The sequence below is a fragment of the Tachysurus fulvidraco genome, chromosome 11, assembly GCF_022655615.1.
Source record: "Tachysurus fulvidraco isolate hzauxx_2018 chromosome 11, HZAU_PFXX_2.0, whole genome shotgun sequence".
In the NCBI taxonomy this organism is placed as follows: Eukaryota; Metazoa; Chordata; class Actinopteri; order Siluriformes; family Bagridae; genus Tachysurus; species Tachysurus fulvidraco.
Window position 1 is genome coordinate 14,622,307 of NC_062528.1, and position 24,849 is coordinate 14,647,155.

Genomic DNA, 24,849 nt, shown 5'->3' on the forward strand with positions numbered 1-24,849 from the left:
CTATACATATACAGTACATGTTATATTAAAACATATTATATATGAAATGTGTACTAGGGTAGGGATAAAAATTATATACTCTTAAGATATAAAATAATAAAGTTTGTGATCCTTTATTCATTAATTATTCTTATATCATATCAGTTCTTTCATTTAGCATATATATATATATATATATATATATATATATATATATATATAAAATGTCTGTTTAGTTCTCTTGGGTGTGAGTCATTGTCTCTGTCTCTGTCCTTATGCTTGTCACATTGATGTGAATGTTACTGTAGTCATGCGCAGTATTTTCTCCACCGGTGCACATTACACATTCAGACATTAACTCATTTTCCAGAATCTCAATTTATCATATTGTAATATTGGAGAGTATAGTATCTTTGCTGGTCCATATTAAAGCAGAATGCCTGAAAATTCCTCCATATGAATGTTTATAATTTCTTGCAGAATGTATAGTAATATTTACATTATATAGATTCTGCTCTCTGTCTGCTGTACTGTATATACAAGAAGAATCTGCATAATCAGGGATTCACAGTCACTACAGTGAAAGAGTGACAGCTGAAATGCCTATTTCCCTGCTTATAGATATAGATATTTGCAGTTATGGGCCTGGCTGCATTTTACATTCCCAGCTATTATTTATTTATTTATTTTTTAACTTTTTTTGTTTTTATCATATTAAAGTTCATCTGTCATGTTTTTCATGATAGAGTCTGTTGCTATGTGAAAGTGAGGCTTTTGATGTAGTTTCCAAGGCAACCACCATTAGTTTGAATCCTCTGAGCCACCAATATCCTAGAGTAAAGAAAAGAAATGACATATAACTCCATAATTAAACTCCAGCAACTCTGCCTATATCAACGTGGTGTTGCTGATCGATCTGTTCTTTATATCACACCAATATTGTTATACAAGTAATCAACAATTTTAAACAGTATTATCTCAAATAAAATGACTATTCGGACTGGATATTTTCTGCACATAGAAGTTTCAATGTTTGTCTTATTTCTAAGTAGAAGTATGCATGAAAGTTTCAGTCGGTTCAGGGCGTACCGCTCGGTCCTGAACAGTCCTGAAAGCTGCTGAATATTTCTGGTATGCAGCAATTATGCAGTCTCTCCTAAGAAGGAGAAAAAATAAGACATTAAGTCAATTAATTTTTTCTCTAATAATTTAGAATCATCCATTATGTGTCAATGCATAAATACACTTACTTGCTTGTGATGCCACCTCCTGGTGGAAGTCCAGGGATGTTTTCAGTTGCCAGAAACTTCATCAGATGAAGCAGGTCAGGCTCCTCATTTTGAGTCCTGATCACTTCAATGATTTCTGTGTATATGATGATAAGAAGATGTTTGAGATGTTTAACTGAAAGTTTTGCTATTGTGTGTGTGTGTGTGTGTGTGTGTGTGTGTGTGTGTGTGTTTGTGTGTGTGCGTGCGTGTGCGTGTGTGTGTGTGTGTGTGTGTGTGTGTGTGTGTGTGTGTGTGTGTGTGTGTGTGTGTGTGTGTGTGTGTGTGTGTGTGTGTGTGTTTATAGTACAGAATGAGAAAATAACCTTTTACTTTACAATCTATGAGTTGTTCCAGCTCTGCTTCCCGTTGCAGTGCTTCACGAGTCACTTGAGGTGAGCCACTGAAGCAGATGATGATGATGCTCATGTTGTCCAAACTTCCCTGTAATTTATGAGAAAATATCATCAGTGTAACTGACGTGCCACAGGTATATCTACTATATAAATGGTATTTCAGTTGTTTGTCTAAAATGTATTATGTATCTAAAATGAAAGTAACAGTTAAAACGATCCAGTACAAGTGTGTGGAATGTATGTATGGACCCAGCAACAACACGAGAGTTTAGAATCTGTTTGTGTAAAAACTGAACAATTGAACGATGTTGAATATTGACATGAGGTGAAATGAGGTGAACTATAAAACCAAATTAGCAAATGCTGGAGAAACGTTGTCTCATTTCACTGTGTACTGCAACAGCTATATATGGTTGAAATGACAATAAAAAGCTTCTTGACTTGACTTGACTTGACTTGCTACTTATCATCTGTGAGATGTGACTGCATAAAACAATTTTATTAAAACTTTGAGAATTTACAGGAAGCCACTAGTTAAAAGAGGAATTAGAGGAAGCCACTAGTTGAGCAACTTGTGAAAGAACATTTCTTAACATAGGTTGTGCTGAATTATTTTTCATTATTATCTCACCTAAGTGCCTACATTCAGAGAGAATTCAGAGCTGTGTCCTAAATGACTAAGAGCTGTGTCCCAAATGGCCAAACGGTAAATATCTTACCTAAATAGTAATAATATGAATAATGTTGACAAATTGTTTAGTATAGTAATGCTGGTTTGGTAAGGGGTCAAAACTTTGAAGATCCATTTAAATGACAGAAGAATTATTAGGAAAAAAATAAGTGGGCATATATCAGTATGCATGTATAGCACGTAGGGGTTATTACCCAGTATGTGTTCTTTCTCAATATATACATGCATTTTCTCTATATGGCCACTAGGGAGAACAAATGCCATTGGTGTCTCACTTTCCTGTGATATAAGCAAGCTTTAAATACAATCATAATATCAATATAATGAATCATAATAATCATTAGCTCTTAATTAAATTCAAGAACAAAATGCCTTTCAAAAGAATATTGAGCAAGAAACATCAAAAATCATTGGTTCTTATTCGTTTTTTTTTTCTTTTATAATACAACATTGAACTCGTTCACGCTCTTATTGAAATAAAATGATGCATCTAAAACAAAAATAAACTAAAAACAATTATAGTTAGACTCTTAATTAGTGGATTGTCATAGACGGATGCAGGAATGTAGAGAAAATAAATTTCTCCTACATTACTGGTGAGAGTGAAAATTCAATGCGACACCACTGATGATTATTGTCAGCTTAATAGTCTAGCATGTTGACAATGACAAAAGTTGAGCTGAAATAAAGTGATTTGATCAGTCTGTCTAAAGACCCGAGGTCTGGAACTGTAGTTATCCTACAAACTTTAATCTTCCTTGAGTCAGCATGAAATAAGCCAAGAACATTATATATTAAATCACTTTTAATAGGAAATATTGGACTAACTTTTTATTTTACTATATAATATATTTTCTTGTAATCTTAGATGTCTAGAAAAGCACAGAGCTTAAAAATGTTAATACTGTATTTTTTAAAAAAGCAGATCCCATAGATTTTATGATAAACACCCCAATAAACACCTTAAAACATCGTATAGAATCACTTTAAATGTATATTGCAAGCATCTTTTGCTTGCTCACTAATTTTGTTGGTCTTTTATGACAGTTTTTTTTCTAACCTTATAGAGGCAGAGGTCAATGACCTGTGAACAGACTTCCCTCAAATCATCACAGACTGAAAGCCGGTTGTGCACAAAAGCACACAGCTCTTCATTACTGATGGCATCCCAAACTCCATCACAAGCCACCACTAGGAATTCATCGCTAGGCGAGCGCTCCAGATCATAGACCTCAGGTTCGGGGGACACCAGCTGCTCTGTCTGTGTCCTCCATTCCACTTCCTTAAAGGTGAAATCTCCTAGGGCGCGGGACACAGCCAGGGAGCCGTTGACTCTCTGCAGCGTGACTGAGCCACCTGCGTTCTGTATGCGTTCCTTCTCCCGTGGGTTACAGGGCTTGTGGTCCTCCGTATAGAAGACCACCTGGCCATTGCGACACAGAAAGGTACGGGAGTCACCACAATTGATAAAGTAGATGTTTCTTGGAGAGATCATGACGGCTGTTGCCGTGGAGCCACTGCGGTCCCAGCCACTGGTGCGGGCAAGTTGATGCATGTGGCGGTCAATGCCTAGGAACCCATCTCGGATGCTGTCTTTCACTTGCTCCACATTTTCCTCTGCAGCTATGCCACCTGGTGGAGGAGAAAAGACACATGAAGTATTTTTTACATGAAGCACTTCATAATCCTAATCAAGGAGTTTGAGGTCTTTCAACGCATGTAGAAAATGATACATTTTGGCAGCAATATAAAATAGACATTAAAATGTACTGATTGGAATATAATCTTTGAAGACTTATTAGTAAGCTTATTTATGTAACATCTAACCCTTTATAACCTATAACCTTAGAACACATGTTCTTGTGTACTTTCTCATGCCATGCTAATAAATCTGCAAGTTACACAAAAAAGATCTACAGTGGATATAAAAAGTTTGCATACCGCTGTTGTGTGCAGGTTTTTGTAATGTAACAAATTAAAACCAATGTAAATCATGTCAGCACTTCAGCTTCAGCAATTGGATGAAACCAAGAACCTACAGAAACAGCTAATCTTTATCTGCAGTTATCACAATTACTACATGCATTTAGTCAAGTATATGATAATCCATTCTGAGCCTCAGTTTTAATGTGATTGTTTAATCCTGAATGCTCTCACATGCTCCATTATAAAGTTAGCTTTATTAGAAAACAAGGTTAGTTGTTTCCACCTAAATGTGTCTATTTGATTTTTGAATAGTTTGGGCTCCTATATCATATAAAATATGTGGGGAAATAAGATCTGGCATGATTTGTTTTGGCCTCTTTTTTACATCACAAAGACCTGTAATTTTAACTGTACTTTCTAGACTTTTAATATATACTGTATACAATCAATCTTTGGGGTTAATTCTACAGAAGCACTAGTAGGTACAGTAAATTGGGTTTGAAACATTTTATCAATTGTTTCAGTCTGTAATTGAAAGACACTAGACCTATAATTCCCATATAATTACAAAGAACATGTCATAAAAATTGATTCACAATATTTCACAGCAGTTCATTACTCATATTATTTTTTAGATTTCTATTTAAAACTTCACCTATTTAGAAATTTCACGTCTGGAATTTAGGCCTGTCACCTTCTGAAGCAGAACTGTTTGTTCCTGCCTCTTTTCCTTAAAAGACAACCAGTTTTGAGAACGAGATACTGGTTTGGAGATACTCTCAAATGATCACATTTTGATCACAAAATGATCACAATATTTTCAAAAATAATTAATTTTCTCTAAGAGACCAAGTTGATCTTTTATGTGTGACGGGTGTCTTCATTTATAAAATAGAATATGTACCTGTCGTAAGGATGTGATCAAGCAGATGTGTGGAGCAATACTGAGCCACAGTGTTTCCAGCGTGCCCATCAAACACAGCAAAGTAACTCCAATCCAGCAAGCCCTCAGTCATCTCAGGCATGCATGTGTGGGCATCCTCCATTTGCGCACGCCATCCCTGCATGCTAGCCAAGGCATAGCTAATGCCCCACTTAGACTCACCCTCAGCAGTATGCTTCTGTAGCACTGGCCTCTCCAGATAAGGGCTGGGTATCTCCTCCACATCATCATTATCATCTTCAGAGTCTGAATCGTCTTCTGCTTGTTGTTCCACCTGGCCTCCCTTGAAAAAGAAAGTGACCATCTTTTCAGTCTCCCTCACCAGTTGTCGCAGGAAGGAGGGAACCTCCACGGTGCTAGCTCGCCTTGCCGTCCTCATGGCTACCTTGATTGTTCTCTTAATCCTCCTGCTGTTCCTTCTACTCTTTAGTTTCCTCCCTCTAGACCTCTGTAACAGGTCCAGTGCTTCAGCCTGAAGCTTGATGATTTTTAAGTTTTGAAGAAGAATGATTATATGAAATGTCTCTAAAACCTGAAGAGTTTTTGCTGGGGAACATTTGTAATACACAATCTTTAACTCTGTCTTTTGGTACCTGAATAAAGCAGAAGGTAGATATAGTCAAAGTCAGTTTTACAGTATTGAACCTGGGCAGCTTACCTGGCTCTCTTCTCTGCTCCAAGTGCTGTGTCCAGGCTATTTCTGTTCACTCATCCCTCAATGTGCTCACCCCTGTATGCCCTGTCTCTCCCATTCTTTGTTTTGGACTCTTGATAATCCCTTCTACAGTAATGCGCTTGGATTAGGTTATGTTCCTGCTCTTCATGAACATGTCAGCATTTTATAATGTGCCCAGACAGTAAAACAGAATGCAGATATAGTGTATGATGAATGTTTTGTATATAAATATTTCATAGCCACATATATGGCATAGATTTACTTGAGATGCTGCAACCATGCAATCTTAAACATGCAAAGTTCTGAAATGCATTTTGGAAAAATGCCACTATTTATATATTATTATTTTAATGCCATGTAGTATTTATTAGTATTAATGCCATTTAGTATTTATAAACCCAGTTGGGACACATCCTGCTAAAACAAGTAATGCGTAATGTGACCCGCATCATGACACTATACAAAAATGTAAAGAATAAATGTGAAAATATTCAGAAAAATCAGCATGCTATTAAATGTGCATCTAATGGAATTGCATTGTTTGTGCAAACTATTTTAGGCAACTTTGGAGCTTTACTTAAGCCTAAAATGACACTTCAGGTGCTGCTACAGAGGTCATTGTTTTATTTGATCATTATTTTCCCAGCACAGAGACTATGTTTATTTAATCAAAAATTTAATTTGAGAGGTTTTTTTTCAAGATCAAATGTTCACAGCAATTCCAATTTATTTATTTTTGTAAACACAAGCAGGCATATTGTTTTTCAGTTTCTGCAAACAAAAAAATACTTTTTTCTAATGTAATATATTTGGAAAATCAAATTGAATGGAATTGTAAATACATATTGGGAACATAAAGGGGGGAATATAAACTCAGCCAGAACTAAGAGAATGTATTTTATATACATCAAAATATTTGCATAAAAGTAATGTAGACAACAAATGCTGGACTCAAGATTCCATAATGCAATGCAGCTATATTACACAGTGTGTGGTGTTACAGCAGAGATTCAGCTCAGCTTGGCCAGTTATTTATTAGGTGACAAACATTATGGCATTAAGAATTAGATACTCTATGTGAGTAGAGTATATGAAAAAGAATTTAAGACAGATGGATAGACTAAGGGACTAAAGCGCTGCTGCATCACACTGTTTAGGTAAATAAAAATAGAAGAACATTTTGTTGAAGATGGTTAAACCGAAAATGTAAAATCTGAATTCAATTACGTTAATAAATCTTGCATGACCACATGTTAATTGTAATTATAGTGATATGCAAGTCTTTCTGGATGTATCCTTTAAAAGGACAAGAATCACTCTAGATTATCTCGATCATTTGGTTCAAATGATTCCCAAACTGAATGGAATAACAATAAAAATGGTAAAAGAATTATCCTCTGTATTTTCACTATAGTGCCAAAGTACTCCATAGACTGTAACAAATCACAACACCACACACACACACACACACACACACACACACACACACACACACACACACACACACACACACACACACACACACAAAGACAGAGAGAGGGAGAGAGAGAGAGAGAGAGAGAGAGAGAGAGAGAGAGAGAGAGAGAGAGAGAGAGAGAGAGAGAGAGAGAGAGAACGAGCAGTTCGTACCAATCTGGCAACCCATATAACCAAAAGGAGGTAGCGCGATCCAGAGGCGCGTTATAGGATGGGTGGAAAGGAGGAGAGTGTGAAGGAGGAGCGGAACAGCAGAATGTGAGGGATCTGGAAAAGAAGAGAGGAAATCCAGCGGATGAGTGAGTACTGATGGGCGCTGGAGGGGGGAGAGAGGAGCGGTCAGGCCCAGCAGCGCCTTGATGGAGCATGGGTCAGGTTTTAGGATTCTCCCACTGCAGTGAGTATCTTTGTTTTTTTCCATCAGCAGCATCTTAGCATCCTCTCCTCCCTGTACATGCATTATGTGTTATACAGCAGTGTATACTAAAGTACTAATTAATATGGCAATATAGTGCGCAAAAAGGCATGTTATTTAGTATGGTTTGGTTGTATATGACAACTTTTCGTTTCCAGCTGTCTTTGTTGAGAAAATGTATAAAACATCATCATCCTCTTCTTATTCCTCCTCTAATAATGATGCCTGGTTTGGCTAATTTGTTTGTGTTGATGCTCTGGTGCTGATGTTTGCCTCTGTACAACGTCTACATGTGTTAGGAGTACATTACATGTATTAATAGCATTGATAGCAGACTGTGTGCTTTCCCACCTTTGTGCTGTCCCAGTATTTTATTATTGTTATAATTCACATTGAACTGCACTTACGGGTGGGTCCATGGGTGCTGTGTGTGCTTTGTCTCACTTACAGTAAGGCCTCTCCTATGCATGCAATGTACAGAACAGTGCATATTAACTGGAGCCTTTCATATTTAAGCAACATGATATAATCAAATAGCAGAATAGTACATTTTTATATATTTAAAAGACATAATTACTGTTTAGAGTAAAGCTTTAAAGGTGCATTACAGTACATGCCCCTTTCGAGTTAAAGGGAATTATAAGTGTACCCTTTATAGTAGCCTCATCCCTTTCCACCCCAATCCAAGCAACCAGAAAAGATACAGTTTATAGCACTACTTTTCTCTACTGTTTTATTTTTTCTGAGAAACAATTTGACCATTTTCCCCAATCTGTGACATTTATGTTCTGATTACCATTTTATTGTTATTACTGAATAGGTTTGTCAGAAACCTCATTTTCATAGCTAAACGTCTGGTCATAGCTAAACTTCTGGTCATAGTTCAGTTTCTGTAACACCTAGTGTAACACCTGTCTTATGTAGACACAAAGAACATTAAGGGTAACTTTCAGGGTAATTTAAACCCAGAATTATGCACGTTACTTAAGACATCATTGCTTTAAATGTTGATTATGTTACATAGGCCTGTAAAGTGACAAAGTGACATTGTGTCCAATTTGCACGCTGTTCATTCTCCAGAAAATGAGTTAAATACATCAGTATTATTCTGACAATAAATATGAAGCTTGAAACTATTTTATGATATCAATCCACTCTCATTTCTCTGTTGTCTCATGAAAGTGTTTCCAGGAAAGCTTTAAATATTAACTGAAAAAGTTTTACAGTAATTATGCAGAATAAGAGTCCACACTATCTTTTATCCCAATCTTAATGGACAAAATGTTTTGCAATATTTTGGTGAGTACGGAGTACACATTTGCCTCATACTGTACCTCCAAGTTTGGGGGTTCAATTTCTGCCTCCCCCATGTGTGTGGCTCAGGTGCTTCTTACAGGCACTCTGGTTTCCTCCCCCAGTCCAAAGATGTGCATTGTACAGTAGGTTGAATGGCATCTCTAAATGATCTAAAGTGTGTATGCAATTGTGCCCTGTGATAGACTGACATCCTGTCCGGGGTATCACCTGCCTTGGGCAGCGAGTCTTCTGGGATAGACTCCAGGTTCCCTGCACCCCTCTAGCATTGTAAAGGATGGACATGTGGACATATTTTTCAGATTCAAATAATAGCAAATATGTTAATGCAGATGTGAATGCAGATGTGAATGTAGATAAGGTGTTTTACTCCAACATAGGTCTTTACTTTTTATAATCTAACTACATGCTCAATGTGAATATCTGCATGTTCATAAGCTAATATGTGTAATTTTTATTATTTGTGTATATTATATTAATTGTAAACTGATATAAGATGATTGGATACACAGCACAATTTTTTTTGGGTACAGCATGAGTTGTTTGGGTACAGTATGGGTAGTTTGGGTACAGTATGGGTAGTTTGGGTACAGTATGGGTTATATGGGTACAGTATGGGTTATATGGGTACAGTATGGGTTATGTGGGTACAGTATGAGTTATTTGGATACATCATGAGTTGTTTGGGTACGCTATGGGTAGTTTGGGTACAGTATGAGTTATGTGGGTACAGTATGAGTTGTTTAGGTACAGTATTGGTTATGTGGGTACAGTATGAGTTGTTTGGTACAGTATTGGTTATGTGGGTACAGTATGAGTTATTTGGATACATTATGAGTTGTTTGGGTACAGTATGGGTTATGTGGGTACAGTATGAGTTGTTTGGGTACATTATGGGTTATGCGGGTACAGTATGAGTTGTTTGGGTACATTATGAGTTATTTGGTTCAAATAAGCATGGCAGTGTTTGTGTGCTGGTAAGGGATTTGGGAATAAGTTATGTTCTTCTGTTTCAGAGGAGTTTGGCTCTGTCTCCTCAACACCTGACTCTACTCCTCCCTGTACAGATGGTAAGGATTACTTAACTTTCTAGCGGCTTAGTCTCCCTTTTATGAACATTAGACACCAATTAGCAATTGCTCAGTCAGCTATGTAACTGGCAGCCCTAGTTCTGTGCTGGGTTATAGCAGCTGGCTAGCTTAGCTAATGCTGCTAAACAAGTATGTGCACACAATGACCTACCAAATTATAAAGTAGCTGAGTGAAGATGTTTGAAAATATATTTATGGAACACTTCTTGTTTTTTGTTCATTCTTTGTGGTATTTCAGTATTCACTTTTCTTTCCTTAGTGCTATCAATGCGGTGCATTTTTTTGATTGCCAGCTAAGTAGTTAGTTTAGTTAACGTTACCTCTCCAGCAAGTCAGCTAATGTTAGCTTACAAATTAAAACCAAGCAGTAGTAACAGCGACACATTTAATTTGAACATGGTACTTGTCATCATTTAAGCTATATTAAATTACTGGACTGTTTAGGATGGTTTGTAAAACAAATTGTTAAATTATATAGTGGATTTTTACCATCATGTCCAGACCTTTTCTTCTGTTCTATGCTGCTACTCCTACACCAGCACTGATATTACTGCTCCCATTTTTGCCCTAGGTGGTAATGAGGAGTCAGATTTCCCGGAGCTCCTAACAGCACGGGAGTGGTCTGAGGATGAAGAAGGCCCTGAAGATGACTTTAGTAGTTCCTCCATGTGGGGTACCCCCCGGCAGAACTCCTTTGAGCTCACATTCTCATACATTGCCTTCTCCGAGGGCGAGAGCTCCGGACGGAGAGACTCAGGCAGACGGAGAACAGGAGGGAGAGGAAGACAAGGCTCATTACGTCGTATGGACACTGTGGAAACCTTTTTACCTCCAGACTCCCCCGTTGTCGAGTGGGACCCCCTTGCCTTCATGAGTGGAGAGGAGGAGGAGCAGATTGTGGAAAACCAACTTCCTGAATCAGTGGAGAGCCACAGTCGAACTATAGAGTCCTCTGCTCAGGGTATAGACTACGCTCCTAATGATGAATTACAGTGCGAAATAGAGGAGATCACATTACAGGAGACATGCTATGTTACAAAGAGTTGTGAAGGTACGATATCACACCTCAGTCCTCACTAAGACCATGATGGAAAAATATATATAAATAATTTAGTATGCTAGACTCTATGTATAATGTATAAAGGTATCATTTAACATAGGATCAGCTGATAAAACTTGGAATATGTGCTATTTTAAAATGTTTATGATATATAGATATGTGTGTATGAATATGTGTATGTGCACTTAAGCTGCCTGATGCTTTCTGACTGGTGATCTGATATGATTCACTCACTACAGTGTAAAACTAATTACATGACTTCATCTGACTCCCTCAGATACACACTTACTCAACCAACATGAGGACAGCCATAAAAATCAAACAATTATTAAAAATTTAATATGTAAACAGTGTATGTCAATATTTGATACAATTGTACAGTATATTACTTAAATTGCTTACTATTACCAAACATTAGTAAGATCAGTACCACTATATGGCAAAAGTAAGTGTACACCTGACCTGTCACATCCATATATGCTTGGTGAACATCCTATGCCAGACTTTAATAACAACCTCCACTCTTCTGGGACGACTTTTCCAATACATTTCGGAACACGTATTAAGGCGATTAGTGTCGTTGTTAGGTATAAAGGCCTGGGGTACAGTCAGTGTTCCTGTTTATCCCGCTTAGCAGTAAATGGAAATTGTAAAGCATTCAAAAAGACAAGTCTGTACAATTGTATGATTCCACCTTTGTAGTTACAGTCTAGGGATGAATTCCATCTAAAGAGTGGTAGCTTACCTTTTTATCATCTCCACAGCTAAACGGCTTCAGTCATCAGAGCCATATGTTGGCACAGAATCCACAGCCACATCGCAAACTGAGGGAGACGCGCCACAAACATCACAAAATCCCATTGATCAAAACACTCAGGAAGAGCCCACCAGGGAACAGTGGTTTTCTACACTTAATCTATCAGAGTGGCCAACAATACACATCCAGATCGCAGGTAAGACTAAAAATATAGACTAAATATTAGTGTCAGTGTGGTTCATTCTGAAGTAATGAATCAAACACAGGGCACTTTGATGGGTTTAAAGAGCCTTTCTGAAAGGTCATCTAGGATCCTCCTGATGGTGACTTTCTCCTAAATATTCTTTACTGTATTACATTAGCTTAAAAAGTAAATTTAGTTTAAAAAATCTGAAGGAAATATGACTTCTACCCCATTAACAAAGGCTATAACTATTATTATTATTATTATTATTATTATTATTATTATTATTAGTAGTAGTAGTAGTAGTAGTAGTAGTAGTAGTAGTAGTAGTGGTAGTAGTAGTAGTATATACTGTATCAGGCATATTCTACAGCAAGATAATGTAGTATATAATAAAACATACAATTATACACACATACAAACATACATTCAAGGTGAGGTTAATAGAATTGATGCAATCATGTTTGTGTAATAAAGTAGCCTGGGTGTCACAATTAAACACACAATATATTAAGTGACTGCTGCAAACCCAATGGCTTAGCCTTCAGATGAAATATCTCATAGCACTGATCGTCTCAGAATGGATCGGCATTCTCATAGCACTGATCGCCTCATTCTATGATACCTTGTTATGCAGTATATCACAAGATTTAGGTTTGGTAAAAAAAATATAATAAAATAGGAGTGTTGCATAAAAAATACTGTAAAAAAAACAGTATTTTTATTTTTATTGTCTTATTATATAATTGTATCAATTAATTTGCCACTTCCAATCAGAGATTGTATTAATTTGTTTATTAATATTGTGTTATAACTGTCACAACCAGGGAAGGAAGGAGATGGACCCATGCACAGGATAGCTTCAAATGAATGGGGTTTAACAAATGATAAAGACAAAGACAGTAAATGACGAGAACTAAAGCAATACAGATGACGACACTTAACAATGACTAAGGTACACGTAACTAAACGTAACTAATGATTCCGCGCTGCCATCGGCAACGCGGCTCACTTATATATGAAAGACAATGATGACACAATTAGGATCAGGTGTGGAGACAGGGAGGAGCAGACAAAGGCGGGGCAGACACGTGACAACAACAACAACAGTAGCACATGGCCAGAAAGTCCGGGCTGATCCCTGACAATAACGAGTACTGTCAATCCATGTGATTGTGATTGTGACAATATCGATTTTACATCATCATAATGCCCAGCCTAATCTCATAGATGAACTGAGAAACATGCTATTGGAAATTTCAATCTAAACGCAAAAATCAAAATTGATTTTAAATTGGTGTTATGAAATCTGTAGCTGACTGATGTGTGACTGAAGAATTGAAATTTAAAATGAAGTATGAAATTAAGTACTTTTGTTTCAGTCAAACACAGATCCTGTCTCCCTTTGCTGTCTTTTGCCACATTTACTTTGAAACCTGCTATAATTAAAGAGGAGAGAAGATACACTACAGTGTGTAAGGGGTTCTGTGTTTGACTGGTTTTGCCTGCAAGTTGCCCATATATTACTTCAAAGCGAATAAATAAAAAAGTAAATAAATAGAGAGACGATGCTTTATGAAAACTGGTTTTGCCTGTCTTGTCATATGTTTCAGTTACTCTTCACTTCACTCAAGACTATGCCTGTTAGAATTACTGTTTAACAAAATATATTATTATTATTATTATTATTATTATTATTATTATTATTATTATTATTATTATTATTATTTTCACATTTCTTCGACTAATTTGACCAATTTTACTGTATGTAATGTATCATTATGGTCCATCATTTTTAGTCAGATATACTCAACAGATATACAAGCTGTCAAATATTATCTGCCTTCCAGCCAAGCAAGAGCCACAGTTGATTGCATTTGTTTATTAATTAATCATAGCTGGCTGTTAGTGCTAGCTCTTTTCAGCTGATTGAAATCCTGCAGATACGGCGGCATTTTGTGAACAAGCCTGGAGACCCAGATCTACACAAAGCACCAAAATCATGAAGTCAGCACACTAAACAGGAGACAGGATTCTTTTCAAGATTCCTAACACTAGCTGGAAGGGAATATGTTTTAGCCAACAAAGCTTAATTGGGTCTCCGTGGCAACAGTCCCTAGAGATTGCTGGGATGATGTTCTAATGCTGGGGTCCTGCTGCTTGCTTGAATGTTTGCACTCACACACAGTAGAGAGAGATGGAGTGTGTACACACAGTATACACATGCCAGATCCAGCATGGTGGCTGTACAAAGGCAGATGTGAGGTAGTAGTAAGCAGTGAAATATTCAATATGGCTTCCACTCTCTTCTTACAAGGATGAACGCTTACTTTGCCCTGTTGAACTATGCAATAAATACACCATTCTATAGCCAGATAGGCATTTTCTTTTGTACGAAACAAATGGACATAATCTGCATGTCTTCAGTTGACATACTACATGTCATGAAGACCTTGCTTGTATGGTTTGTTATTGATACAGAATACTTGTTTGTATCTGGCGTTTCTCACTGTCAGTCCATCATGGTGTGTATGCATAAGCGTGCCTCTTTGTCCCCCTCTTGTGTGCACATAAAACCACCACTGTCTTCTTGGTTTGGACGGTAATAATGGAGCTAAGCTATTTTTAGCTGGTGGGATGGGGGGCTGTCTTTAGCAGAGTGCAGGCCAAAAAAGCTTCATTGGTCTGAGCAGAGCAAGGAGGCAGAGACAAGCAGGAAAGGCCTCAACCTCCAGCAGCTCCACGAAATGGCCAGCAAAGGTGAGGAATCTTGAAAGTACCCAAAAACTTAATGTTGTTACTGCTGCAAAAAAAATTAAGCCTAAACAAATCTGTAAGTCTCAACCTGGACTACTCTGATCTAGTTTCAGCTCTCTACTGATTATGCTTGCTTTGAGAACGTTGGTCTCCTGTGGGAGTGTCGTTGCAGAATTTGCAGTTGGGCTTGTCTTGTTTTTTTTCTGCTCATTTCAGACAGTTAGTTAGAGAGGAGGAGTGTGTTATACTGCTAAGAAATAATCCAAATATGAAAGAATTCATCAAGAACTTCTCATTAGTGTATGCGTGTGCACATGTGTGTATGTGAAGACTTGATGGGCGTGTTTAAAAGGATTAAGGGTTGTATCTGTTGTATCTGGCCTTGGTGTTATCTTTCTGTCATGTCATTAAGCAATAAATATGGAAGTGCACAATAATAAATAAATAAATAAATAGATAGATAGATAGATAGATAGATAGATAGATAGATAGATAGATAGATAGATAGATAGATAGATAGATAGATAGATAGATAGATAAATAAATAAATAAAAAGCAGGACACTGTTATATTGTCCTACTGCGACTAATATCTTCATCACAGTAGCATCATACTGTTTTATCTACTGCACCTTGGTTTGATTTAACGTACAGTACATTTATTCTTGACATCTTAAGTTGGCTGTTTTCTAAGCATATACTGTAGAACACGAGCTTGCAGATGTTTGAGAATGAATATCAAAATTCGAACCTTTGGGATTAGGTCTTTGTGCAGTGTGATTGGAGAATGTAATGCATTATTTATTTATTTATTTATCTATCTATCTATCTATCTATCTATCTATCTATCTATCTATCTATCTATCTATCTATCTATCTATCTATCTATCTATCTATCTATCTATCTATCTATCTATTTATTTATTTATTTATTTATTTAATATAGCAAGGTCCAGTTTCCCAAATGCAGTTACCTGCTAGAACACTTAACAATGCTTTGAGGAAAATTAGCAATCTTTAGCAGTATTCACAGCAGTGCAAAATCATATACTTTTAAATAAAAAAGAAAAATGTCCATTATATGTGACCAATCTGAAATCTTTAAAGTTATATTATTTGTAACATTTGTAACTTATATTCAGAATTAAAATTTATCCGAATTTAAAACAATATTTTGTTATCTTTGAAGCTCTAATAAATGAATCACGTGATAAATCTCACCATCTAGAAAGTGTATAATTAATGTTTCCACTTATAATGATGCATTAACGAATCGTACATATGCATATGCAATGGATTCTGACTGGGATAAGATATATGAACTATATAAGCTTCTGTTACAACAACAAAATCTGGCCAACAAATAAGTGATATAATCATTTTATTAAGTTGTCTATATCTAAGTATATAAAAGTTTGTGTAACGGCAATTCACATATTTAAAGACTTTGTCATAATGCACGATAATGTATTCAGTCATAGAGCAGATCTGAAAGCTATACCTGGAATACAAGACAGGAATATGTCCATAATGATGCCAATAACAGATGATAAACAATCATTATATTCTGTATCACATATCAATCTTTTGTTAATAGCAGTCCTACATTTAAATAACAAGAATCAAACAAACAACAAACAAAACTATAAAGTACTTTCTGTTGTTATATATTTCTATTTTATTGTTAACCTTTATAGAAAAAAAATACTATTTAACAAAAAAGAGGAGAAAAAATAGTATTATTTAATAATATTAAATACTTAATAGAAAATTCTCAAACATAACTGATTCTAGAAAACTAAATTAAAGAAGAGAATAATTATATTGTTGACCAATTGTGTATTTCAATAGTTTTAAACATTTTAACATTTAACACGTTAGGTAAACACCAATCATGTTATTAGCTTTAACGTGCACATGCACAGATGGAAGGGAGTGTGTGGTGACTAAAGTGAGCCACGTGAAATTAGTCTGCAGGGTCACCTGCTTAGACAACAGGCAGGTGTATGTGTACTCAGTGTCTTACAGGTCTTACAGTAGCTGATTATAAATGTTCAATCTGCTGTTGCACTCCGTCACTCACGTCTGAAGGCCAGGCATGAACGGCATTACCACTGATGTAATTTGCAACAGATTACCGAGATGTCATCTACATGTCGTCTATTGGCTGAGCCTCTGTAATCCATCCAGACAAGGAAATGTGGTTAGAAGGCAATTAATAACATTCACACATTGTGCATGCCTCTTTTGAAATCCGAAAGCTAATATCTTCAAAAGGAGCGAGTTGAAAGATAAATGAATCATAATCACTGCAATATCTTACGAGTCCCACCCAAGATTTCCCTTTTATGAGTTAATCAATCTAAGGATGCAGAAAACAGGGGAAATGTCACTTTATAAATGCAAATCTTGATTGCACTGTGCCACCAGACTTCAGTTTGGAAACTCTGAGACAGGCGAGGTGTTGACAGGGGGCTAGATGCTGTTAGAGTTCTGTCAACAGGTGCTTTTGTAGCTATAGTTAAATTCTGAATTTCCCACCCTTTTCTTGAGGCTATATTTAGCCCCAGAGAACCCTAAAGTCTGTCCTTACTGTCCTTGCTCACTCTGCCATATTTACCAGAAATATAAGTGTTGAGAATAAGCAGAATCGATTTTTGGAAATTTTAAGTATTTTATGTTTTCACAGTTGTATTACTCATGCATATTAAGTATCACTTTGTTTGCTATCCCTGCATATTAGCTTATATGTACATACACCAGTCATTTTATCATGTACATTTACTATTTAGGTCATTTTTTTGATATGCAGTTATTTACTTTTGCACACTTTGTCAGCCCTCATCTGCTATACCTTATACTGTACACTGAGATACTACCACAGGACTACCACCTTAAAGGTCCCTCCTGGTTTACGTATAATGCTGTGACACTAACTTAGTCCTGCCTTATTAGTGCCCTGTTACAAGTGGTAGATCACTGTTGCTTGGGCTTTTAATCACCACAGTGTCACATATGAGATGTTTAACAATTCACCAACAACAACAAAAAAAAGCATCCCACAGTGTCGGTACAGACTGAAATGTTGACACTGATGTAAGGCTAGCGGAAGATTTCCCTGAATTGTACAGTGATAAAGTGGCCATCTAAAAGGTAGTCCATCAAGGTTGGGCTCTAATAAAGTGCTTGTTAGGTAAAACATCTATAAAATTCCCCAGCAATGCTGTGGTGTCTGATCTCATATCCTTATCAGTGCAACATTTACTATAATGCCACTCATGCTATGTACATCACTGCCACAGCTGTGGTACACCACAAGGTCTGGTCAGTGGTCCATGTTCTTGTCTCTCCTTAGTAACGGATCTGATCTACTGGAAAGACACTGAGCGGACAGGCATGGTGTTCACCGGCCTGGTGGTGGGCCTGCTGTCTCTCTTCCAGCTCAGTATCATCACTGTGCTCTCCACTCTTTCGCTGGCTATTGTGTGCTTTACCATTTCTGTGCGAATCTACTGCAACTTGCTGCATGCTTTTCAGCTCAGAGATGGGGCACACCCCTTCCAGTGAGTATGACCCTTTCTCATTTTTTTTCTGTCTCAATCACTTCGGGACTGTAATAAGGAATGGCTACATTACGTGAATCTGTTTTGTATGTATATTCTACAGATCTTATCTAGAAGTGGACATCGGTCTGTCTGGAGAACAAGCTGAACACTATATGCAGAGAGCTATATTCCTGTGCTTTGCTGCTCTGGACACACTGAAGCGCCTCATCTTCGTAGCTTGCCTGTTTGACTCTCTTAAGGTGAGATTCATGAATAGAAAACATTTATTCAAGAAGGAGCGATAACCATTTTGGTTGTAGACTGTGGGAATTAGTGTCATAACAAGCATAATATGTTAGCTAACCATGGTGTATTACAAGTCTGGCTGGATGTAGACCAGTTTATTTCCATTATGTCCAGTTTTATTTCTGAAACATTCAAACTGCCTGTGTAGTTGTATTTTTGTACCCACTCCATGTAGCACCTATCAACACCCCTCTGAGCACAGGCGAAATATTACATCTCTGTGAAGCCATAACAATTCCACCCCAAAGGAATATAATTTCATTGAAAAAGTTATTTTCTCACAACATGTTTTGCAGATATACACAGTTGGTTTTTTTTTGTTTTGTTTTTTTGTAAAATTCTTGAATGGGTAAACCAAACATGTTAATATAGCCTTATTAGAATTGTTCTTAGACTAGATATTTTTAATCCTTGATCATAAAAACCAGGGTCCTAAACGTCCAGTTGATTACTCGTAACATTTTAAGAGACTGCCATTCTTCTAGCCATCATATATACAGTAACTTAAATCTCTGCACCCAGTACTGTGTTCAGCAGGCACAGGAACACTTTTAGCAAGCACAGAATCCTTGGGTCCTCATTCTGACCTGAGTGGTATGTGTCATGGGGCAGTCCAAAAGTAGAGGGTTAAGAGAGGTTTCTAGTTTCAGTTGGTTGTACTGGAATAAACACACTGACTAATATTAAGTGAGACTCCTGTTGTTGATTGACAGGCTCATCAGTGGATAATATCATCTTCCACCACAAATCCCTCCAAAGACCAGGGTTTGGTCATAGTTGGACAGTAACGTGAGCCTTGAGTGTCTCTTCGAACATTTATGTGTATTCGTTAAATGAATGATTTCTTTATTTGCAGTTCCTGTTGTTGATGTATCTGGTGACGTATCTGGGAGCTCTTTGCAATGGCCTTACTTTGCTTATTATCGGTATGTGCACACGTTTTTTTTTACATCAGACAATATTTTAAGGCTGTGAGAAATCAGTTCTCTCCATATTTTCCTTTTAGAAAAGTAATTACTAGTGTAGAATATGGAAAAACAAATATGGAAAATTTTCTATGCTACCCAGTGGATCCTACTTTTTAATGCTAGAGAAAAATTCTACATAGAAGAAGAATCTTCTGCTCACTGTCACTAGTGTGTTGTAGAATGTTCCACGCTAGTACTATTTTTTTCTACATTTCTAATTTCAAATGACTCTTTCATTTCAAATTTGTAGTTCTCCAAACAATTTATTAAAACACTGTGTAATGTTTAAATCTTGTGTGGTGTTCAGGTCAATCTGACCCATTTTATATTCTTACTGAAAGCGTTTTGCATTTATTATAAATCTTCCACACTGGAAGATTCATTTTTTGGGAGGTGCATTTATTTATTTATTTATTTATTTATTTATTTATTTATTTATTTATTTAGATTTATGCCACCAAGTATATTTAGATTTAGATTTATGCCACTTTAATATAGTGTATTTTAGTACACAAATTATAGCTTTATCACAAATATGAATGTCGCTTTCATTGTTAAATGTGATCTAGTAATCGCAAACATTAATTACAAATGAATTTGCAGGGTAACAATGAGGATTAAAACAAATCAAAGCTACAACACCACAGTATTTAATGTACTGCCTGGATTTTTTTTTCCCATAGGTGTGATTGCTATCTTCTCTGTCCCTCTCTTTTACAACCGGCACCAGGTATTAATTATATTTTTCTTATTTAACTTATCATATTCCAAATATTATATGTTAGTTGTTTGGTGTATAATCACAAAGTTTGTTAATCCACTCAGATATTCTGTTCTGTGCCCTGTTTAAGAAGCCAGAGTGTGTGATGTAATGCGTGCCTGTATGCAGTTTATATCATGTGCATACACTAAAATATAACAGAAATATTATATATTACAGCATTTTTAGCTTTAAGCTATGACCATGCAGACTGTTTTTTTATTATTTTTATTTTTATTTTTATTGTAATTAACCACTTATTGGTCTGCCAGAGTGGTCTTATCATGTATCACTTCCCACTTAGGAAAAAGTGGACAACTGGGTTGCAAAGGTTCAAGCTCATGTTGACAACATTAAGGACATGTGAGTTTTCATATTTATTTTTTTCTCTTTTACAAAAAATAAACGCTTAACAACAACTTAAGTGAATTTGTGCAATGGTATTGCGTATCTCTTTTCCAATGCAGCCTGAATCGATTGGCCCAGGGTGGTGGCCCTGCCCCTGATCCCACCCCAGGCGGCGCCAAACCCAAATCCCAGTGAGGCGTCTTGGAGGTGGAGTGAAAGAAAATTAGGGTGGAGCAATAGGCTGTCACTATGATGTCTTAATCAATTCTGTTTTTCAGAGCGCCACTTTCAGATTTACTAGAACAGGGACTAATAAGATACTGTGTAAAAAAAGAGTGAATTAGAGGAGAGAAGGTAGCATTGGTTTTTCAAGAGTCTAAAATGACTCTTTTGATGCATGATGAGATTCCGCGGGACGACAAACAAAAGTAGCAGGGCCTCGAAATCAATCAGTGGATTTCTGAAAGTTGTCTGGAAAAGAGGAAATTGACGACATCAACGAACCTACAAACTTGAACATATGAGGTGATGCACAAGAACATTTAAAAATAAGAGACTGGGGTTTGCATAATGATGAGCCAAATTCAAGAAACCCCAGGCCCAGTTTACTGAATCATCCTTCACATTTGACAGTTTTTAATGAGAATGTCATGTGTATATCTGTGTACACGTACATATGTGCAGTTAAGATCTTACGAATTTATCCTGTTACATCCTGAGATCTGAGATCTATTAAAACTCCTGTATCATTTCCTTTTTCCAACATTTTCTTTGTGCTATTTTAATGCCTCTTTAAAATAAGAAAATTATGTTTTTCTTTCAACATTACAATATAGCTATAGTGAACAGATGTACATCTGTCTCTTAAATAAATTGGTTCCTTGAGGGTTATTATGGTTAAATAAATGGTTCTAATATCTCCACTGTATTAGACACACACTCTGTTTACATTAACACCTTTCTGAATCCCTCAAGTGAAACTTTCTTTATTGAGATACACTGTATGCCCAAAGGTATGTGAACATTCAACCATCACACCCATGTGTGTTTTTTGAACATAGCATTTTAGATTTAGTCTCAATTTGCTGTTGTCCTATATTCTGGTAAGGCTTTTTACTAGAGTTTGGAGCATAGCTGTGGGGATTTTTTGTTCATTCAGCCACAAGAGCATTAGTCAGCACTGATGTCAGGCGAGGAGGTCTGGTGTGCAGTCAGTGTTCCGGTTCATCTCAAAGGTGTTTTGCAGGGTTGAGGTCAGGAATCTGTAACAGGCCACTTGAGTTCTTCCATCTCAACCTTCGACAAACTTGTCCATACAGAGCTCACCTTGTGCACAAGCCCATTATCATGCTGGAACAGGTTTAGGCTTCTTAGTTCCAGTAAATGGAAATAATAATGTAACGTAAGTAATCGTTTAAATATATGATAACAATCTACTTAAATTTGTAATCGAAATTGGCTGAGAGCTCGTCCATCGTTTTTTACAAGTCGGAGAAGCTTCAGAAAATATGCAGTCATTTTCAGTATTGATGTTACTTGGTTCATGCGGTGCTTCGTGGCATTGTTATATAAAGAGTAAAGGTTCTGGTGCACTGGAAGGCTTTTACGATTAATACAGTCCGTAAAATGTCCCGTTATCTGAACGGTGCCATGATTACTAATCTAGGAAGCTGACTGAGACACACCCATACAATCGTGTGCTTCCAACAGTTTGGCTTTCATATGGGTGTAAAGGTCGTGTGTCCACTTACTTTTAGCATAAAGTGTATATTTTTCACCTTTCTCTAGTGCACAAGCCCTGTAGTCACCACCTGTCTTGCACAATTTAGTGTTTTCCCTACGATAACACATCCCCTTCAGTATAAAGTACATTAAATGAACATCTCTGTTCATCTAATGCTCGTCAGATGTGTGTAAGAATACGGTGTAATATTTACATGCATAAAAATAGTGATGAGAATGCTGTACCTCCAAAGTATACACACAAAGCTCTAAATTCAAATGGAAATTCAAGCTCATCACTAGGTAATGCACATGATGTGCATGATGACATGTGAGCTCTAATCCAAACAGAAAGTGGAAAGCAGTATGACTGCTGTTGTGTTACTGCTGCCATTTAGACCGGAGACCTGATGTGTGTGACTCCAGTCATATGGTTTGGATTACAGTGTATATGATGTCTCTAAAAGAAATTGTTTCTAATCTTAAAGAATAAAGTTTATTAGGAATAGACATCCAGTGTTGCTGCAATGCTAATAACACTCACTTAGTGCCAGATGTGATCTAGAACAGAGGTAGTAACTCTACGGTGTTGTAACTCTATGATCTTACAAAGTGTCAGAACAAAGTCCTTGTGATTGCATATTGATCAAGCTTCTCCCTCAAACCTTAAATTAGGCCCTTATCTTTGTTATTTTTTATTTTTTTTATTTTTTTTTTATAAACCTGATCTTAATTGTTTTGGGAAATATCTGGGCCTGGTTTTGGACAGCTTTCTACAGACACTGCTATCTGTTACTGGAAGCCTAATAGAGGAATGCAGTAATCTTAATTCATATACTGTAAGAGTGCTATAAATGTAATCAGAGAGATATTGTGGTTGCTTGCTGTGCCCAAACAAGTTCCACCATTCTGCACTGTTTTTCACACGTTCATCATATTCTCCTAAACTAATAAACAAAAATTTGATACCAGTATTTAACTTAGTCAAATAATAAATTGTTCTATATCTCACCAGATCCTGCACAGCAAAATCAGCAGTGTTATAGTTACATCTAGAAGACAGCATGGATTTGTGAATTTCCTGTTCTAAGACACCACAATGTGTGTTAGATCATGAAAATCAATCAACTTTACTGAAATGCGCCTATCTAGGGCTGGAAATAGATACCATGCTGTATAAATGCTAGGACGTTTGCTCTATGAACACCTCCGTATTTTTTCTTTTATCCTAAAATACTAAACATGGTCTTTTTTGTATTTTCAAAAAGCAAAGACAAATCTTGATTCTTGCAATAATATGATGGAAATACACATTAAAGTGGTCTTAAAATTACGAGTGGTCTTTTCTCATACATGCAGCAATACAAGTTTGTGTGTGTTATTGTGTGTCAAAGTATTGTTATAAGTTCCCCTCATGTTTATGTTTCTGCAGATATAAAATATTCATCTCTACATCTAATTTATAAATAAACCAAACGTAAAACACTCAGAGTCTCCACCAGATGGAGACACACACACACACACACATACACACACACACACACACACACACACACACACACACACACACACACACACACACACACACACACACACACACACACACACACACACACACCTCTAAAGCAAATAGGTTCTTAACAAAAATGTCCTACGACCTACACACATGATCTACAGTATTTTGCACGAACAAATTTGTATCCTGATTAGAAAGAAATGAAGTGATGCACAAAGGAGCACGAATCAAATAGTAAATAATTACAAAGTAAATGACAAGTAAATGCCCAAACAGCACGTTTCATGTAATTACCTTTAATAAAGTTTAGCTTCTGTAATAGTGCTTTTAAAAAGAGCCATCGTTTTTACAGACAATAAATCATATTGTGGCAGGAAAATAACTCTGTAGTATGTTTGTATATTTGGTAATGTTTGTATATTTATTCTATTTAACAGCAGATCCTTATTACGATCCTCATCAACAAACATGCACTTATGAGTGTGTGTGTGTGTGTGTGTGTGTGTGTGTGTGTGTGTGTGTGTGTGTGTGTGTGTGTGTGTGTGTGTGTGTGTGTGTGTGTGTGTGTGTTACACATATAATTTTGTCACAATTTTGTGGAGATTATGTCACTAAAACAAAAACTTCCTCGCATGTGAAAACATGCCTGGCAATTAAGCTGATTCTGAAGATTTTTATTATACGCAAATTAACCTATATGATATAACCTTGCACTTCTTAATAATTCTTTGGAAACAAGTTGCAAAACAGTCCTGTATTTATGCAAACTTTCAACAGGTTACATTTCAGATC

At 36.5% G+C, this 24,849-nt stretch overlaps 2 protein-coding genes across 3 annotated transcripts; one reads left to right on the plus strand and one right to left on the minus strand.

Annotated features, from left to right (window-relative positions):
* Positions 1 to 214: 214 nt before the first annotated feature.
* On the minus strand, positions 215 to 5,921 carry ppm1na (protein phosphatase, Mg2+/Mn2+ dependent, 1Na (putative)). Its single transcript, XM_027147981.2, has 5 exons — positions 5,125 to 5,921; positions 3,355 to 3,926; positions 1,574 to 1,691; positions 1,230 to 1,344; positions 215 to 1,135 (listed from the first exon to the last, which is right to left on the minus strand). Exons 1-5 carry the CDS (start codon positions 5,540 to 5,542, stop codon positions 1,024 to 1,026), a joined length of 1,335 nt encoding a protein of 444 aa, XP_027003782.2. The 5' UTR covers positions 5,543 to 5,921; the 3' UTR covers positions 215 to 1,023.
* A 1,591-nt stretch (positions 5,922 to 7,512) lies between these two features.
* Positions 7,513 to 23,874, plus strand: rtn2a (reticulon 2a). Of its 2 annotated transcripts, XM_027145665.2 has the most exons (10): positions 7,513 to 7,712; positions 10,061 to 10,114; positions 10,707 to 11,186; positions 11,960 to 12,148; positions 18,248 to 18,455; positions 18,559 to 18,697; positions 19,600 to 19,669; positions 20,395 to 20,441; positions 20,776 to 20,834; positions 20,939 to 23,874. In XM_027145665.2, the coding sequence occupies exons 1-10, from the start codon at positions 7,682 to 7,684 to the stop codon at positions 21,012 to 21,014; spliced, it is 1,353 nt and encodes a 450-aa protein (XP_027001466.1). In that variant the 5' UTR covers positions 7,513 to 7,681; the 3' UTR covers positions 21,015 to 23,874. The 2 variants fall into 2 exon arrangements, with proteins under 2 accessions (XP_027001466.1, XP_027001477.1); XM_027145676.2 differs by lacking the exons at positions 7,513 to 7,712; positions 10,061 to 10,114; positions 10,707 to 11,186; positions 11,960 to 12,148 and adding an exon at positions 14,741 to 14,896.
* Positions 23,875 to 24,849: the final 975 nt, after the last annotated feature.

Bases quoted from the DNA above. Each gene is read 5' to 3' on its own strand.
- ppm1na (XM_027147981.2), bottom strand. From the start codon at position 5,542: ATGAGGACGGCAAGGCGAGCTAGCACCGTGGAGGTTCCCTCCTTCCTG. The intron at 1,345-1,573 runs GTTATTTTCTCA...TCATATACACAG, and splicing joins CATAGATTGTAAAGTAAAAG to AAATCATTGAAGTGATCAGG. The intron at 1,136-1,229 runs GTAAGTGTATTT...TCTCCTTCTTAG, and splicing joins GGAGGTGGCATCACAAGCAA to GAGAGACTGCATAATTGCTG.
- rtn2a (XM_027145665.2), top strand. From the start codon at position 7,682: ATGGGTCAGGTTTTAGGATTCTCCCACTGCA. The intron at 11,187-11,959 runs GTACGATATCAC...TCATCTCCACAG, and splicing joins TGTTACAAAGAGTTGTGAAG to CTAAACGGCTTCAGTCATCA. The intron at 18,456-18,558 runs GTGAGTATGACC...TATATTCTACAG, and splicing joins GATGGGGCACACCCCTTCCA to ATCTTATCTAGAAGTGGACA.